Here is a 20,726-nt window from a genome sequence, read left to right as displayed (position 1 = left end):
ATTATTATTTTCTTTACAGAATAAGATAATGTGAAGATACCTATGCATGACACATAGTTAGTGTTCAATAAGTATTATATTAATGTGTATTCTCAGATTCAAGTTCATTTATCAAGAGGATTTAATAAATCTTGATTTATAATTCAGTTTTCAAATAAGTTTTGAGGAAACCATAAATTACTAAAGGAAGGGTATGCATATTAACATGAGACAAATATTTCAAGAGAATATTTTTCAAATATGGGTGTCTACAGCTTTAAAAAATGTGAATATATTGTTTTCAATTCTCTTTAGATGTCATAACTAAAAAGCTCTCGTTTTCTCCTTTAAAATATTTTTCCTCTAAATTAAAAAATTTATTTAGTAGATTTTATCCTAAAACTCCACTGATATTGTTAAATATGAATAGGTTTACTTAGAAAGCAATTTCCTTTGACCTCATTGGTATTATTATTTATGGACTAAACTAGTTTTTTGAGTAACAGGGCTGTTAGATAAGAAGGGACCCATTTTAGTTTGTTCTGATGGAATCCTTGAGAACAGCAGAAAAGTCAGAAGTTTGGATGATGTTTAACTTCGTTTCCTTTACTCTTCCTAACATAGTATATGTTCTGTTGAAAGTTAGCTCCCCAGTGAAATCTGAGCAAATAACTTGCAGCTCCCTTACCCCCACACCCCATCTCTGGCCTTATACAAATGCGTTAAGCATGTTTGAGATTATGGGGCCTATAGTAGTAGAAGTCTGCTTCGAAGGTAGTACTTGAGGATTGGTGTCCTTCCTTTAAAATTCTGCCTCATGTTTGCATGCTATATATTAGCCCTTCTATGGTAGAAGAGTTATGAAGAGAATCTTATTTGTGGTGACTCAAATCTTTCAAATTTTTAAGAATTAAACTACAGGTTCCCTTAAGAAATGACAAGTTAAATGTTTATGTCTATTCATAGCTGTATATTATCACTTGAGAAATTATTTTGGACACGTGAACTGAGTAGAAAATTAGAAATTAATATTTTTCACTCAAGTAATTTTCCCCACCAAGTTTATATTTCATTCTCTGTAAAAGGGAATGGTTATCATCTGAATTTTAGGTATATTATTTAGTTTACTGTTTACCTGATTGCATTCAAAATAGAACTGTATTTGCTAAAACAAGCAGTAGATTGGTTAAATCACCTTCAATGGTGGGGTCATGACTGTTCAATTGCTGTTGGGCTTTATCTCCAGGCATTTAGGAAAATGTTAATTGACCATAAGCCATATATAAAAAAGGGATAATAGTAATTTGAACCCAACTATTAAAAATTTAAAAATATTTTTCAAAGAAATATGCTGCTGTGATACGATTAAGCCTTGATTTTGATGTGTTATTTAACTTGCCAATGAAATTACAGGACAATAAGTCTTGGATCATTGTCTTTTAGACTGTTAACTTTGTATCATTAATTAAACTTTTGAAAGTTGTGGGATAAATCAAATGCTTTTCTAGGGAAACAAGAAACAGTATTAATGAGCAACAACCCCATAATTATCCTTCTGAGTACATAACAGGGACACATTCATGTCTTTTCTTTGCGCAATAACTTTTACAAAGAAGTATTTTTAAACTGATCATTAATTTTATGACCATAGAAATGAGATGCAAAATTTATGCTGTTGTCATTGGCACAGGCTCAAGGCACCACTGACATTATGTGTGATGGTAATAGAATGGCTGCCAACTAATGATTCTGTAGACATTTCATTTGAGCATGCTTTTCTTTTAGATGTCTGATTAGGCTGTAATGCTTTCAATTATGTCTGTAAATTGTATTGGATACGTTTACCTGATGCCCATTGTTGCTTTGGAGTTCAGTTTTCTATTACATAAACACAAGTTGAACATTTTCCTTTTAATTTATCGAAGTCTTTGCAGGTATAGTTCCAAGTACTCAGCCCCTGGGGAGAAAAAATGCTTTGCACTGCTCAACAGCGACCCCTGTGTTCAATTAAAGCTCCTTATAATATAGCAGCTCTTTGTTGAGTTGAAAAAAATAATTAGGGAGGGGGGAAAAGGGGTGGATCATCACTGGAACAACAGTAAAATGAAGAAGACTATTTTGAAAAATGATGTGTTTTTTCAACTTAATGCAAGTTAAAAAGGGAATAACCCTATACAGATGCCACAGAGATGCTTATTCTTTACTTTCTGAGTTAAATTCAAGGAAAGCTTTAAAAGGGGAGTGGGGAGGGGAGAAATGAGGCCAGTAGCAGTACTTAGTTTATTTTGTCTTAGATAAACATAAATATCACAGTATTTTTTTTTTTTAAAAACCAACGTTTGAAATGAACTGCAGTTCTTAGAATGGTAAATTGAAGACAATTTCACTTTATAATCCAAAAAGTGTTCTTTTATTTTTGAACAAAACCAACAACCACAGAGGTCTTTAACATGTCAGTGACTAATTTGCATAGAACAGTCTTAACTTATATTAAATATTATTGAATTTATAGCTTTAATAATGATGTTTTTGCTGTGTGTGTGTGTATGTGTACATACATGGATATATACACAAAAATATATAATGGATATTATCAAAGGATAATAAACTAATTCTGATTTTCAAAACTTAAAAAAATTTTTTTGTTTATTTCCACACAGAGTTTAATAGATTTAAGCATGAGCATCAGAGTTTTTTTTCAAAATCCTTTCCATAGAATCATTAGCTTTATTGTTGTATTTCTGTATTCTTAATAGTGTAATATGCTAAGTCCTAAGTTACGGTGATGTAGTCGAAGTGTCCTAATACTTTTTTTTTCATAGCAATATTTATAGTTCATGATTTGAAATATCCTTAGAAAATTCATAACATAAAAATTCTTACTTTATTAAGAATATAAGGGTATTCTAGCAATTTTGAGCAGTTGAGAATTTTGTGATCTTTACTACTGTGTATTCCATGAGCTGTCATTTTATGTTCAAACATAGTTTTACTAGCACTTTTTATGAGGTTCTCTCTTACCTCATATTTTAAATCAGACCACTCTTCTTTCCCTAAGAGAAATATTATAAGGGATCACTGAATGTTCTGAGAAGTACTTTGAACATCTTGAAAGAAAGAGAAATTAAGATCCGAAGAATGAGTAGTATTTGTACATGTTTCTTGGAATTTTAATTGGGGAAGAAACATCACCATATATGGTACACATAATGGTATAATCACTAAGGACAATAAGATAGTCATCTCTATATTCTGCTCTTATTGTCTTGATGGGAGATATCTTTACTTTCAGGGTAGGGATGATGAATGCTTGTAAAATATCAAAATTTTAAAAAGTAGATATGAATATTGATTTTTATTATTTTGAAAGAGGCTCTTTCCTCTACCAAAAATATGGTGAAAGTAGGGTGCAACCCATCAGATGCATGTCAGAGGATACAGATATCCTTTTGGAGAGCCAGGTAGCTTTAATCTGGATCTGCCCAGCAACTATGATCTAAAAGTAATACTATAGGCACTCTAGGATTCCTATGGAGATTTTTCACTATGATTTTTAGGTAATACCTGAGGTGGCTGGTTTTCTCTTGAATTTTTAACAAGTAACTTGAATTGTTAACAGATCATTTATATGGTATTAAGCATACCTTTTTCCTTGTTGTTGAATATGGATGAAGAATGAGTGCTTAGATATAACTGGGATATAGCAAATGTTTGATTCACTCTTTTAAAAAATTATTCTAAATGAGTATATGGAAAAAACCCAAACCACAAGATTTTATTGTGGGGATTAAATGACTTCAAACCAACCAATCAGCCTAAGATTTGGAAATCATCTAGAAAACTAGCCAGAACACAAGAAAAAATAAAGTAACATATTACTGAATGCAAAATCGAAAGTGTCTAGTTTATAAATCACCTTGCTTGAATTTAAAAGGTTTATATGAGTTTTAAAGCAGTTTTTCCACAAGATTCCTGCTCTTGAAAGCACAACTGAGTATTTTTAATCTATTCTAATGTAATCCTGTGATTTTTAATGAAAACATAAAATGTTCATATGGCTTTGAATTATCAATTTCTCATCATCATTTTTCCAATTATTGAGTAGGTAAATGGAATTAACTTGAATTATTTTCTCTGTTGTGCTTTCCTTGCTTTTTTTGGTTGCTGTTATTGTTATTTTGGTTTTGTTTGTTTTCGTTACACACTATGTTTTAACCTGCTTCCACTTTTTTGAATTCATCTTTGTAGAGACCATCATAATTTTGGAACTTGTATCCTTTTGTAACAGAAAGAAGCAGTTGTGTACTGACTTTCAAAAACTTACTTTAGCTAAATTACAGCGAATATACATTAAAATAGGATCTGTTTTTATCTAGTTCAAAAATTTTTCTTTGGTTTTCCATGAAAGTGACCAAATTTAATAGTAAAATTTACCTCTTTGATAAAGTAACACTTTTAAAGATGGCTAAATTATAAAAGGCTTTTCTCTGATTAGTTTTTGTTTTTTTATAATATTTTTAAATTTAATTTTTACTTTATATTGGGGCCTAGTTGATTTACAATGTTGTGTTAGTTTCAGGTGTACAGCAAAGTGGTTCAGGTATACATATATGTATATATATATATCCATTCTTTTTTTCTCTGATTCTTTTATAGGTGATATAGAAGATGGAGAAGAATATGATGACCCTTTTGCTGGGCCTCCAGACACTATTTCATTAGCCTCAGAAAGATATGATAAAGATGATGAGGCCCCCTCTGATGGTATGTGACATTTTCCCATAGAATATACCTCTTGACACTCTAACACAAAACAGTGCAATGTGTAAAGGTGGTGGTCTTGTCAGAAAGCAGATAAACACAGAGGCTTCAGTTAACTTACCTTTACCAGAACCTTTAAGGAACAGAAGAGCTCTCTCTAGTGGTTTTCCTAAGTATGTAGTTCTTTCTTTTCCTAGGAAATTTTCTTTACTTGAATTTTTAGGAGAGTGCTTGCATCATCGTATGAATATTATCAGTAAGTTTGTTGGTTAATTTGATATTATCAGATTCTTGCTTAATTTTATTGTGCTGCTTAATGGCTTGTTGTATTTCATTATTTTATAAATAATGAAAAAGGTTTTTGATCGCTTTTTTCCTGAAAACTTCATACAAAATGAGTTCATAAAATATTAAATTAATTATTCCTACATTGCCTTCTCTCATTGAGACAGGTTTTCATCAAATGCTTCTTTTAATAATACATTTTCATTTTTCTGATTGTCATCTAAAAATATCCTATATTACACAGTAATATTATAGTTTTTTGTATTAATTGAAATGGTAATAAAATTGATTATTTATCTCTTACTAATTTTTAAAAACTTGCCAAAGTTATGAAACTTGTTTTTAGTGTAGAATGTGCTTTCTCTGTTATGCCACCCAGTTGAGTGCATCTGAATCATAGAGACCTCTAAGGGTGATATATAGGTACAAATTAAGAATGTGTATTGATAAATTAGCCATGCATATTAATTTGTGGCACTCAAAGCTTCACGTAGACATAGAAATGAATAATGCCTTCTGCCACTATATGATGATCAAACTGTGCAGTTCCATCTCTAAATACAATTGCTGAATGAAAATATGCTTCCTGCAACAGAGCACTCCACATTTTATGTTATCCAGATTATTCCCTTTGGAAACATAAATTGCTTTTATGAGGTATAAAATTATGTCTACTGCAGAACAGGGATAAGTCAAGTACATGCATAAGTGATAAACATTCTAACCACTGATTCAGAACAACACAATCTTTTTTTTATATTCAGAACTCTGTACAGTATGTAGCAACAATAATCATATCCATTTTATGTCGAATTTTACATTTTGGCAAACATTTAATATCTATTTTTAAAAGGAAAGAATTTCTTTCTCTTATATTCTCTATTTTTTTAAAAAGATGCACATTTTTCTTCAGTCACACTTATTATCTGAAACAGAGCATTACCCTTTCTAACCTGATCTTCAAAAGCATTTCTACTAGAAAATGTTCTATAATCGATGAAGTAATATTTTCAGGCAAAACAATGAATTATTATTTGAGTTGAACTATTTTTCAGACACATTACAATGGTTTGTTTTGCTTCTCTGGAAAACACTGGTAGATAGAAATGAGTATGTTTGTATGTATACATATATAGAGAGTCCTTATACTCATTATAATATACAGATATGGATACATACACATACAGAATATATTCATAGAATATATATGCTCAGGATTTCTCAAAATAGCATAGATATTTTGATGTACCAGGAAGCATTATGTGCCGTCTTGAAAAAATTACAACCTAAGAAATCCAACAATTAAATATATGTGAGAGCCAGTGATTTGTTAGGAAAAGTGAATTGCTATTGTATTTCATGTAAATAATCCTGTAAATAATCATTTACAGGATTATTGTTTTTTTCTTATGAGTAAATAATTTATTATATGTTTGTTTTCATAACCAAATATAAAGAAAATACATTAATAGCATGAAAAAGATTTATTGCTAAAACATTATCAATATTTGAATATTATTTAATAAATTATATTTATGTGTAACATTTAAATTTTTGTTAAATATTGCATTTTCATCAATGTTTATGTAAGCAATTCTTAGATTGAAAATTTAACTTTTAGTATGATTCATTTTTGGTATATAAATAATGCTGTTTTTGATAATTTTACATTTTCTTCTAAAAATACTATAAATTAATTTTAAAACTACCACTTGAACTTTTAATTTCCACTCTAAAATATCATCTAGTGATATTAGTTTTTCTTCCTGCAGCTTGATTGTTATATGTGTTCTCTTTCCTTTGCTGAATAAATTTTCCTTCATTGTGTGACCTTAGTCTAATGATATATTAATTATAAAATGATAATGCATTTAACAAGTATAACTAAATTAGCACAGGTCACAAAAAGGCCTTTTGTCAAATCAGATTGTTGTTTTGTCCTTTTGACTTTTACCTTATGGTAGGCACTAACAAAGTATCTGAACTTTGATGGATTATAAACTCCAAACATGATATGTATTTTTCATAATGCTAATGTAATTTTCAAGGTGCTAAAAAGGTCAAACCTGCACATCTCTGTGTGCATTCTAAGTTTGTCTTTTCCTTTAATATTTCTTTTTCTCTGTTCCTCTGGTTCAAAAGTTCATTCAGTTCCCAAATGGCTACCTAATTTTCCAGTTATTCCCTCAAGCCATATGTGTTTTGGTTTCTTTATGGTTTATTAGGTACTGTAGGAAAGTAGCATAAGTTATATCTTCTAATGAAATTCAAGCACACTTCAGTGATGCTTCGATTTGATTGCTGGTAGCAATTAAATCACAGCCAAGGAGAATAATGCATAATCTCACAAGGTCCAGACACCCTATAGAAAATGAAAGGGAATGAAAACAGAAAACAAAAACAAAGTCTTCAAACCCTGCCAGACACGCTGTTTCCAGCCTTTTTTTTTTTTTTTTTTATTGGCCAACTGCCTGATTGATAGCAAAATCATAACTTGCTGCATGCTAACAGGCAGAGTTCACTTGTAGGTTATTGTGGACTGATAAAGGGTTAGATGGAGTTTTGATTTTCGCACTGGACCTTGGTACACCAGATTAATGGAATTTCAATGAGCGACTAGAGTAGCCACAGCTTTGTCAGAGAAACAGATGGAGATTCTATAGTCATGTCTACTCATTAATACTAGTTGCCTGAAAGGTGTGCTGCTTTTCTATACAAAAGAGTTGATATAATTGATTTTTGAATAGTGCATTGAAAAAAAAGTACCTTATTGATGACTAGAATTGTAACGTAGATGGTGACAGATTTTTGTAAAGCTTGTAGCTTAAAAATATTGTACTTTGTAATTTTTTCTTGCCTCTCTTTGGAAACACTTTTTTGTTTTTATTTTTTGAGGGAAAATACATTTTATAAATGATTGCATGACTGCTGTTAGTTTCATTGTGATTTGGTAATATTTATAAAAATTATGTTTAATAGAAATTTCATTTTATTAGCTTTGTGCTTTTATTTTTTTCTGAAAAACTTAAAACAAATCATAATGGTTTCTAGACTATTGTAGATCACTATTAGAAGTTTTATACTATTGTATGGCTGGATATATTGAGGTGTTAATAGAAATGGTGCATGTCAGTAATCAGATAAAATTAGAGATAATGAAACTCAAAACCTTAAAGAATATCCCTTGTTATACATGTTAGAATGTTTGTTTAGGCACTAAGATGGTAGATGCAGGGTAGCTTTTAGATACTATATAATGATTTGGGTTTCCATTTTTCTATTTTGAAATCATTTTTCATTCATTTTCATTATTTGTAAAAGCAAGCATCTAACCGTATAGCACTGTGGAAAGTCCCTAAGATAAGGTGAAAGGATTCAGTGAGCTAGAAGACATATATTGGCTCTGCCCATCGATGATAGGTTGAAGGATCACAGTAGACATTTGTTACAAATATGATTCAGTCCTAGACCATAATCACTTTGTGGATAAGAATCTGGAACCTCTAGGGCGTGAATATAGGAAGACTAAAATGAAGCTAAAGATATAAAACAGTCATTTATTGTCCTGGTATCTTCTTAACTAAAAATTCCCAAGTAATATAGGTTACTAAAAACTGTGAGCATTACAAGAACATAGGTTTGTATGAAAAAATACTGGTTTACTTATGGAACTATTTTTAAAGTTTGGGATTAAGAAAAAAGGCTATGCTCTTTTGATCATAATTTATAATAGTAGATGATTTTTTTTCTTTTTTGGTATACGTTTTCGTTAAGGAATCCAATATATGAAAACTTGAACTTATAAAACATGTAAATCGCTTATTCCAAAGGATTACTTTAAGGATTATCTCCATGATGCCTATAAATAATGAACTCTTATAATGCATCTACAGCAAGCTTAGATATAAATCCATCCATGTGCATAAACATAAATTTAATGGGTAAATTTTTACACATTACACTTTTTTTTTTTAACATCTTTATTGGGTATAATTGCTTTACAATGGTGTGTTAGTTTCTGCTTTATGATAGACACCAACTTTTGAGGAAGATTTTTTTGTGTGTAAAGTTAGGTGTAGCACTAATCAGTTCTAGTAAAAGCCAAGCAATAGATGTTTTACTTTTCTCTGGGCTCCAGTAGAATGTGAAATAATATTTAAAACCAGGAAAAACAAGGTTCTTTCAATTACTTACCATTTAGGGTAAATGTTTTCCAACTATAGTATCATGTGGTTTTTGATAATAAAAATCATATTTTTGTATTTTATTCTGAGAATTTAGATTAGTTTGCAACTTACACATATCTTTGTATACATAACATATTGTTGTGCTTGTGTGGTTTTTCTTTTTTAACTTTTTTTTGGGTTCTTTTAATATACCAATTGCTAGCTTGTGTTATAGCAGTATAAGAACAATGATTATTTTAGTCCTTCTGTAATGTGTGTGTATAGCCTAGCTTCAGGTACTTTGGTAGAAGTGAGGGGTTATACTTTGGGGAAATGATAAAAAGTAGAAAACATGTTTTTATACTCAAGATATATATTGTGTGATTGGAGATATAAAGTATACACAGATGTAAAATATTTTTATGATTACAAAGGCATATATGAATAAAATAAAAACACATAGCCATTGAGAATCATCTTTTTAATTTTTATGCCATTGAATGGGAAAATACATCACTATAAAGCAAAGTGGGCAAATAAGACTATAACAAAGTGGGCTAGATAAGAAATACTGCAAAGGTAATAAAACTCAAATTATGAAAAATAATGCATCTTTAATACAGTAAATTAGCAGTTATTTACACAATTCATGAAGAAAGGAACAAGGTACCTTGGCAAGGCAATGGGGAATTCAAAGATGAAGAAAACAAATTCCTATTTTCAAGAGACTTGTAATCCAGTTGGAAAGAGAAGATAGCCACCTATCAGCAATCTAAGTTCTAACAAGGCAGATTCCGAAAATAGTAACTAGTATGTGTTAAAATATTTAATTGATTTGGTCTGTACCAAGGCAAATAATTGTTATCATTGATTTTCTTCCCTTATTTGTTGACTGAGTCAGTCATATGTTTTGGCATCATGTTGAATAAACCAAAACATAAACTTTATGCCTACATTCTGAGAGATTGTAAATTGTAAATGGAGGGCCTTTTTTTAAAAGTGAGTTTTGCATGGTTCCTGAAGTTTGCTAGAGAGAAAGTGGGAAAATCTGCTGAAAAGAACATTTAGAGTTTCTACTGGTCCAAAACCAGGTTTTCATACTGATTGGTAATCATTTTGTTGTCAAGGTCAAGTCACTTAGCCTCTCTGGATTTTTATTTTCTGATTTGTGAAATGAAGAGTTTGGACCAGGTGATTGATTAGAAGTTCCCTAGATCTCCAAATGCTTGTGTCCACATTTCAGAATTAGTAAATTTATTGGTGGCACAGAGGTGATTTGCCTGGAGAAGGTAATAACCAGAGGTGATGTTGAATAGGAAGGAGCGCAGTGGGTCTTAGAGGTAAGCAAATGAGGGACAGTAAGAGCTGAATACCAAGTTAAGGAGTTTACCTTTGATTTGGTAGTCATTAAGAGATCCCTGAAGCAATAGACTGATGTGATGAGTGCATATTTGAGGGAGATTGTCCTGGCAGTTAATTGTTGGATGAATCAAGGCAAAGAGACCATGTAGTGGAGGCAGCAAGCTAAGTGCCTTGCTACATTATTCTGAATCTTGACAGCCTCTCTGTGAGGTAGATATCATCACTATTTGACAACGGAGGAAATTCAGGGATAGAGAGGTCAAATGAAGGTCATATAAGTGGCAGAACTGAAATTTGAATTCATGTCTGTCTGACTCCAAGGACCAGGCTCTGCTCTCAAAACCACTATATTTTGCCTCTTCCCCAGCTAAGATACTGTTGCTTTTGGTTCAGAGGGTGTTGATAAGAGCCAGGGTTATAGCAGTAAACATTGCATTGAAAAGGAAGGGATTCTTTTAGCCCCTTCCTACCCAAAGTATGGACTGCAGACCAACTGCAACAGTGTCACCTGGGAGCTTGTTCAAAATGCTAAATCTCTGTCCCCACCCATACCTACTGAATCTGAATTAGCATTTAAACAAGATCCCTATGTACACATTAAAGTTTGAGAAGCTCTGTTCTAATTGTATTTATTACCTTGGCCTTTGTGGCTGAAAAGAAGGGTGAGCCATTGCACTTGGGCTGAACGTGCAGATGTGTACTAAGCATGGCGCTAAGCAATCCCTTGAAGTAGGTAAAAAATATTCTTTACTTCCTGTACTCTTCTGTGGTCCCTCAGCACACTGCACAGGGCCCCTTCCCGACACTACTGTCTGTGGGTAGTTGTCCCAGTTTTGAATCTGTTTCCCTCCTCAAATCAGATTCTCAGTTAAGTACATTGGAAAGGCTTTGATAAATTACCCCTAGGAAAGTTTGCATGTTCATAGAGGAATACCTTAACCCAAGGGAGGTCAAGTCCCACTCACAGATCTTTAGGTATCAGCACTGGGCCAATGGTAAAGATATTTTGGCTGTTGCAGAACACTGTATCTTATAAAATTTAGGCACATAACAGACTTATCTTTCTTGCTATATATATTTGGATTGGGCCTCTGGTCTTTGTTTGGAGAAGTCACAACGTATAGCTTCCTGTTTTCAGTTGTGTCTCTGTTTGCAACTGCACCAAAGTGTGAATTAAGAGTTGAAACGTTGAAAAGCAAAGGTTAAGACCATAGACTGACCCACTTGATTTTCGAGGAAGGCATGCTAGCCTGGCACATGAACCCGAAGAGAGCTCCCTTCCTCTGAGACAAATTCCTTAGAAGTGACTGTGCTGGTGCTTGAGGTAGCATCTTAGGAAGGAAAGGGGATTGAACCATCTTTAATGAATATTTATTGAGAAATATGTCTGACACTGAACCAGATTTTTCATCTACATTATTTCCTTTAGTTGACTCAGAACTACCCCACGAGGGAGACATTTTCCCTGTTTTGCTGTTGTGGAAACTGAGACTCAAAAAGTTGACTATCATATCCAACTTAGCAGTAGCAGACTTCAACTCCTTTGATCCTTCTATGCCATGCTGCTTAAAAAATTAGACTAGTTTTTTTCTACTTACAAGAGACATGCATCTGGTTAAAAATAAAAATGAACAGAAGGGTATACAATAAAACGTAAAAGCCTCCTTTTCCACCCCGCCCTAACCCCAGAGGCAGCCACTTGTTACAGTGTCTTCTCTAGCTACTGTAGTAACTTTGGGCACACTACTTCTAGTTCTTGTCTGATCAACCTTGAACAGAATCTGTTGACTCCCTCTATGATGGATGATTCTGCACACCTCCGTTCCCACTTCTGCCTCCCGATTTTTTATTATTTTATTTTTAGTTCTTTTTGTGTTTGCTTTTGACTTAAATAATGTTCTTCTTATTTTGTAATGCACCAACCTCAGATGGTGGCTATTGACTCTTTGTTATTAAGTATGCGGAAATTAGTGCACCCAGCTCTCCTTCCATCTCTCTTTCCACTCAAATTCCAAATTTGTTCATTAAATTATTTTTGCATTGTTAAGATCTATAACATTTATTTAATATTTTCCTTCATGTTATTGGTTTCCCTCAAAGGTCTGGACAGCCTTGGCTATTGATTCCTGTTTATGAGCATAGTGTAGGTAATTTGTGAGGGGTTCCTTTGCTTTTGCGTGTCTATATCCTGAAAGCCTTTTCCTTTGAATGGGAGGTCTGATTGGGGATTGTGAGTAAAGTGGGCAAGGCTTGCTTGGAGGCAGCCTGCCTACGTGTTAGTGAGGAGCACAGAGGCAGACTGGGACCCCCAGTTGTCAAAAGAAGTAGGACATTACTGAGGCAGAAGTTGAATGCTTTTATTTCATTTCTAGTTACAGGCTTTTAACCCCTTTCCTCCTTTTTTGGTACAGAACTGGGGGTAAGATTAAAGCAATTCCTTTATTAAACCTTCTAAAATTATGGCTCTTGAGAACAAATCACTTATGAGTTAAAGGGGATGGCTTTGATTTTATAGAGTCCATCAACAGTTTGGGGGTAGAGTCTACGATTCTTATTCTTTTTTAGCTTTATTGAGATGTAAATAATATAACCATAGAATTTACCCATTTAAAGTATACAATTCAATAGTTTTTTTTTTTTATTTTTACAAGAGATAAATAGACTGACACCAAGCATTGTACATGGATGACCACAACAAAAAATAGTTTTTAATATATTCACAGAGTTGTACAAGCATCACCCCAATTAATTTTAGAAAATTTTCATTGCCACAAAAAAGAAACCCTGTACCATGAACAGTCACTCCCCATTTTCCCCAAATCTAGGCCCCCCTCCCCACCTCATGGGCCTAGGCAACCACAAATCTACTTTCTTTCTGTATAGATTTGCCTAGTCTGGACATTTCATGTAAATGGAATCACACAATATGTGGCCTTTTGTGCCTGGCTTCTTTTACTTAGCATAGCATTTTCAAGGTTCATTCGTGTTGCAGCACACAGCAGTACTGCATTCCCAATAATGCTTCACTTGTATGGGTATGCCACATTTTGTTTGTCCATTCATCAGTTGATGATTTTTTGAGTTGTTTCTTCTTCTTAGCTATTGTTAATAACGCCACAGTGGACATGTGTGTACAAGTTTTTGTGTATGTCTTCATTTCTTCTAACTATATACTGTACCTTGGAATAGAACTGCTGGGTCTTACGTTAACTCTAAGTTTAACTTTTTGAGAAATTGTCAAACTATTTTCCAAAGTGCCGTATACCATTTTATGTCCCCACCAGCAATGTGTGAAGGTTTCCACTTCTCCACATCCTCTTCAACACTTGTTATTGTCTGTCTTTATTTTAGCCATCCTAGGGGGTGTTCAGTGGTATCTCATTGTGGTTTTGATTTGCGTTTCTCTAATGACTAATGATGTTGATCATCTTTTCATATGCTTATTGGCCTTTTGTATATCTTCTTTGGAGAAGGCCTAGTCAAATCATTTTTCCATATTTCATTTGGGCTGTCTTTTTATTGTTAAGTTCTAAGAGAACTCTAGCTACCAGTCTCTTATGAGATATATGATTTGTAAATATTTTCTCCAGTTCTGTAAGAACTTAAGTTTTTACACCTTAAGGTGTAAGTTCTTAGGGTGTTCTTAACTTGAGGCTAGGTTATTTCTCAAAATACCGAGTTCTTTAAAGAATTGTGAGATTAATATACTAATTAAAACAGGGACATATCCTAGCCTACCTTTAATATTATTGTTGCTTAGTGGATACTTTAGAAACTATGCAGATGGCAGAAAGTAATTTTCTTGTTGTGCTTTTTTCAGCTCAGTGAACTCTCGAATTCTGTAGCCTTTAACATAATTTAAAAAAGAATTCTTGCTTTGTGTTGTTGCGGAAGATATTAATCCCCTCATTTAGCAGTATCATCTATGCCTTTTGAAATGTTAATGCAGTAAGGTTTGCTGCATTACACATATAAATGAATAATCATATGGCTCTTCTTTCACGTCAGTTTTACTTTAACAAATTATGTCAGAGAACATATAGTACAAGTAGATTATTTCGTTGATATTCTGACTTTTTTGGGCTAGATTTTGTCAGTGTATAGTTATGGTGGTGGGATCTAAGGGGTGCTGGGGTGATCATCTCAGAAAAATGGTCACTATTTTTAGCTTTCAAGAAAGAAGTTGGTTTGTTTCTTTGAATTTGTTTCTTCTCCTTTGTAAGGATGTGTGTGTGTGTGTGTGTGTGTGTGTGTGTGTGTGTGTGTGTGTGTTTTGTGTTGCTTTTCTTCCTATATGTCAATCGCTAAACCTAGTAGTCTTGCCACATAAGGGAGCAATGTGAATTATCTAAGCAGTGCTACTCAGTGTGTAGTCTGCAGACTGATCTGAGTCTGTGATCTCTTTGCTACTGGTCTGCAACAATATAAGTACAGAAATTGAGATTAAGCAGTTAGAAATGTTTATAACATTTTGACATTCTTGCATTATCCAAATACGTGATCATTATTTTTTCTAGTAATTCATATTATATATAAAATACATACATGTATACCTATATGTGTATATATATTTTTAACCAAAGTATTAATTTGTGATGTTGTGGTGTCTTGGGGGGGAAACTGGTCCTTTATCACAGTTAGAAGAATTGATCTAGGGTCAGAGAGAGAATTAATTACAGTAGTCTTAGTATCTTCATCTCCTATCCTTCTGATTTTTGGTTATTTTTTTGGAAGTCTTATATCTTTCTTACATCTTATATCTTTCTCTATATCTTCATCCATAGTCACAGTCATGTTTTAATTTACTTATTAGGTCTATTTTCACTATTGAGGAAATTTTAGGGATTCTAATTCCATTTTTCTTGATATACTTTCAAGTTCCAATGTCATAATTAGATATTTAATTATATTTTATATGAAAGTTCTGAGAGCAGTCTCCAAGTTTGGCTGTCATTGAAGCAAAGATGCTGCCTCGAAGCTTTTCATCTGGAATATCTAGAGAAAATGTTAATGTAATTTGGATACCGTCTAGTTATTTTCCATGCGTAAAAAGCAGAAAAAGATAGTGTAATATTTAAAGACTCTCAGAAAAGTAATTTCATCTCAGAGATGTGCTTTGGTGTCAATTTGTTTAAGTGTCTTCAAAAGCTCCTCCTCACTTTCTCATACCACCTGTAAGCCACGCTATTTTGAACATGCCCAGCACTTTTTTTTTTAATACCAAAGGAGGTTAATAAAAAATAATATTTTAATATCAAAAAATAGTAAAATGTCTTACCATGGGGAAAAAGAAATACGCATATATTTCTTTCATTGAATAGCACTTGTTTTGGTATTGGTGTCCTGGGACCTATGTTCTGAGATAAATGTATGCCATAAACTTCTCATATGCTTACAATATGATTTCTTTGTAAAAGAAAATGTGTCTTTTAGGAGGTGAAGAATTGATTGTTTTAAATATAAGTAGTGAGAGAGGGTAACAATGTTGTATGCTTTAGGCAGAGTGCTACACGGAATAAAAGTTTAATTCAACAAATTTTACAGTTTATTTTGTTAGACTGGGGTGTTAATAAGACATGTCACTGCTTTTAAGATGAGCAGAGGAAAGAGAGTTGAGGACCAACTTACTGCTACTTTGGGTCATCAGTTGTCATACTTAACAGAGGTAATAATGGGTAAAGCAAGTAGATAATGGATTAAGCAAGTAGAGATAAGAGCTGTGAGGAATGTCTCAGAAGACAAACAAAAATTTGGTTTGCTGTGGGAGGGGAGCTGAAGTGGGGAAGAGAGACGAGACAGGGATGGGCACCCTTCTGGGGAGCGCATGCGTAAGAAGGACCTGACTAGAGGCTTGTTGGTCACCTTGACGGTGGAGGCAAGGGACAAGGGAGACTAAGTACCCAGAGGGGATATGGGGAAGGACCAACAGTAGATTTCACCATGAGACCTAAGGTGAACCCTGACATTTCGATTCTTTTCTCAAGGAGGTGAGGCCATGTATAAAGGCAACAAGAAGCATCAAGTCTGTTGAGTTTGAAGGAGGATTGAGAAATTTAGTCGAAGAAATTTAAGAGGGAGTCTGAGATATGGGCTAGAGATATGGAGAATCACTGATTTATTTGCCTAAACATGTTGAATGTCATGAGAATGATAAGACTTGCCAGAGATCGTAGAAAGAGATAGATTAGGAGGTTCAGAATAGAGACATCTGCCCCAAGTTTCCTCACAGGTAAACCAGGAAAATTGTTGCTTTTGCTTCTAAACATATGATCTTAATTTACAGAATTTTAGAAGCCATTAATTACTTTCATTCCTTAATATGATTATATAGATACGGGGGTACATTTTATCTTGAGTTTTCTTCAGCATTCATTTGAATCCTGGAATGTTCTTAGGCTTTTCTTTTCTCTTTGTTTTTACTGTCTAATCATATTTCTCCTTGTAATTAAGGAATCATATTTATTAACTGTGTTTTGCCCTGGCAGTCTAAGCAATATTAAGCATTAGTTAAGGCAGACGGGATATACTTCTGGTATCTGAAAACTAAATTTTGAAGGGCTTTGAAGAGGATAAAATTTGTACTTCATCATATCAAGGATCAAATTGTATTGTGGTTAAGTGCACAGACTATGGTATTACATGTACCTGGGTTCAATCCTCGTTTGACATTTTGACTTTGGAAAAATTATTTTCTCTCTAAGCCTTAGTTTCTGGGTTTATAAAAATAGGGATAATTGTAGTATCTCATAGGATTGTTGTAAGGATAAGTGCCTGGCACATAGGACTTGGCCATTGTTAGCTCTTGGCTATTGCAATATCACAAGATGACCAGGTGATGAGATGAATAACTTTGTTTTAGTATATATTTTCTCTGGAATTTTTTCTTGTTTTTCTTTTCCATTATAGTTTATTATAAGATACTGATATAGTTCCCTGTGCTATACAGTAGGGCCTTGTTGTTTATCTATTTTATATATGGTAGTTTGTATCTTCAAGTCCCAAACTTTTAAGAATACTTGCTAGTGGATCCTATTTTGTAAATGGATGAATTCTTTTTTGTGACAGTCATTCCCTGTTTTTAAAATCAGGTTGTTAAATATTTGATTTTTTCCAAAGAAATAAACCTGTATCATATAACTACATGTTTCATAATTAAGTACAATTAAAGTCTTAATATTGCTGTCTTGAACTATGTCAACTGGAATTCTGATACTGGTATTTGCAAAGTTATCCTTTGGGTGATAAAAATATATGAAATAAAAGCTAGTGTTTTTATTATATGTAAAATATTTGGATTTTATTTACTAGTAGCTTCTTTAGTTTAAAAAATTTCCCCAATAAATTTTGTCCTGCTCTGTTTTACTATCCACTGAGCTTTTATAAGGTATCTCTCATCATTTTTTTTTCTGTTGACATTTTTTTGACTAACATTGAAATACATTTTAATGTATTTTTATGAATCTTTATGGATACTGGAACCTATTGACCTGTGTGAATACAGACACTTCTGTGAACTAGCTGTTCTCCTCTGAGGCTTTAAAAACATTGCTGGTCTGTTATTTAGTCCAGAAATATGAAGGTTTAACAGCTATTTATCCCAAAATTACAGTGAGGGAATGTGTCCTAAGAAGTTGAAATGCTGATGTACATTTTAAGTTTTATAACAGTATTTCAAACAAGCTATTGGAAGTATACAAACACAAGTTTAGTTAGATGAGGAAAAGTGAGTTAGGTATAGTTTAGGTAGGGCATATCCTCTGTGATTAATTTTTCTATCACTGTGGCTGTCAGTGCCCACAACAGGGATTCAGTTAGTGCATTGAGCAACTCATGTTAGCAATTCATTTCCTAGCCTTCTGCAATATGCTAGAAAATGTATTAGAAAAGGTTTCGGTGAACATCGATCAAATTAGTGAGTACCTGCGATTTGACTAATCCTTTTCTAGAAGCCTTGTAAATTCAGTCCTTGCTTTTATACTTACAAACTAATTAACCAAAAAACATTTTTGCTTTATCGGATTTATTTATTAATGAAATCTAATTGATCTGTTGCTGATTGGGTTTTGAGACTAAATCCAAAGGCCATCTATCAGTGTAATTGCTAATATATTAAATGAATCAACACATATTTATATTGTAAAATTGTATATTCTTAGGATTTACAAATATCAATACTCTTAATTTTTTATCTTTAATATTTTAATATTCTTATTTTCTTATCTAATTTTCTGACCTACTCAAGCTAGAGTAATACAAAGCAGCTGTATATATTCATAGGTGATGATAGGCCAAGGAAAGGTGATAATAAAAAACAAAAAAGCTCCATCAGCATAAGCTTTGCCAGACGTTACTAAGTGTATAACTGTCTTACATTTCAAAAGTATGACTTAACTGATATTGAATTTCTCATAATTGCATAAGTTGACAATGTGTATTATCTTGTCCCTATCATGATTTGACTTTGAACATGTCTTGAGATGTTACTGTTTCTTTAGCATTCTTTAGATGGCACAGTGGGAAGTACTTCCTTTGTGTGTGTCCAAAAAAATAAGGGAAATAATTTTTTATAAAACATGTACGTCAATTGTTCAGTCATGAGACCATTATATGTAACCATTATCTATCCATAATTCTCTTTTTGGAAAACATGCAGAATTTTAACAAATGTCATTGTTGAATGTAACACAAAGTAAAAAATAGAAAAAAATAACTTTATTTTTCACAACAAAGCTATAACTAAAATACTTTAGTATTTGTTGTCTGTGGATAAAGTTATCGGTGTACTTTGCTAGGGCCTATGATGAAAAGCTGAGATTATCTTTTACTTTTTACTATATATAAGTTTATCATTCCCAACTAAGATTGGGACTATTTAAACCTTTGACAGTTCACTGGTATGATATTTAGAATCCGTTATTAGGCTATGATAGGAAGGATGTGGTGAGTTGGTGGTAATTGATTTATCCCCATCATACTGAACCTCCCGCTCTTCTTCCACTTTGTCCTCCCTTGGGCAATAATCACAGGGTCGAACTGCCAATCTGTAGACTTAATTTTTTCCAGCAGTACCATCTGGCTCCTTGGCACCAGAAGTTATATTGGTTCTTTGTGGTTGCTGCTGAATTTGTCATATTATTAGACAGCTGATGGGATGCTTCTTGCTATTTGATCCTCATTTTCTTTTAACTAATTATTGATTTTTATTTAGAGACTCTCCTTTAGCCATTTCTTAAAGCATGGAAGAATTTTATTGTGAAAAGAATAGAATGCACCTAAACAAATACTGTGTGAAAGCCTTGAGCTTCTCCTCTCTGTATTGTATTCTGTCTAGTTCTTCAGTGGCCCTCCCTTTCAAGAGAGATTAATTTAAAGTTAATTGTGGAGGTTTTCTGTTTCATTCAAAGCCTTGTATCTCTGGGTAAAAATTACGTGAATGTGTATTTAAAATCCTGTTATGACTGCCACCATTTTCCAATAATGAATATTTAGAAATCCCTATCAGTGGCACAAATAACCTTCTAACCTCCAGCAATACTTTATCCCCTTCTTTAAAAAAGTGGCCATTTGTGTATATCTTGTGTTTTTTTTGGTAGGTGAGGTGGTTTTACTGTCATCCCTAATAACATCCATAAACAGTTTTAAAAAATAGTTATTAAAAGCACATCTGAGTTTCAGTAATTTAAAAAAATTTCCTAAGCACACAGTTCTATACACTGAAACTTTTTTTTTTCATATTACATAGTAAACTAGACATTTTTGATGAAGGCAAAGAATTATCTGACCTATTTGTTTTCTGATATAAAGATCATAAACAAAAATAAATTATTACTGAAACTCTTAAAGAATCTGCATATAAAGCAGTTCATTTTGACAAATATTTACTGTATCATATTAGATCACATTCATTTTTAATGACACAAGATACATCTTTTAGAATGTTTTTAGAGGTGTCCATTCATATAAAAGTATTCCTACTGAGTTGAAACTTTTAATTAGATGTTACATAATCTATGTTGGTTATAATAATTACAGAATGCTGATATGTTAGAAATATTTACTTCAAATTCTTATTGTTGCTGGTATGTGGGTGTTTAAAGTTCTTAAATAGTGATTCAGCTGGGATTATTTTAATACCACTATAGGGGAAGTCTACTAACTGAAAACTGGACCTTG

The 20,726-nt window shown here is 32.8% G+C and overlaps 1 protein-coding gene across 2 annotated transcripts in view; it reads left to right on the top strand.

Moving 5' to 3' along the window:
• SKAP2 (src kinase associated phosphoprotein 2) overlaps positions 1-20,726 on the top strand; it is a 152,799-nt gene that overhangs the window by 13,252 nt on the left and 118,821 nt on the right. For both annotated transcript variants that reach the window (XM_068549186.1, XM_068549185.1), the window contains exon 4: positions 4,636-4,743. In XM_068549186.1, the coding sequence (XP_068405287.1) occupies positions 4,636-4,743 (108 nt within the window). The remainder of the gene's footprint in view (positions 1-4,635; positions 4,744-20,726) is intronic.

The sequence above is a fragment of the Eschrichtius robustus genome, chromosome 8, assembly GCF_028021215.1.
Source record: "Eschrichtius robustus isolate mEscRob2 chromosome 8, mEscRob2.pri, whole genome shotgun sequence".
In the NCBI taxonomy this organism is placed as follows: domain Eukaryota; kingdom Metazoa; phylum Chordata; class Mammalia; order Artiodactyla; family Eschrichtiidae; genus Eschrichtius; species Eschrichtius robustus.
The sequence above is the reverse complement of the archived record's forward strand: the minus strand, read 5'-3'. Positions and strand labels throughout refer to the sequence as shown.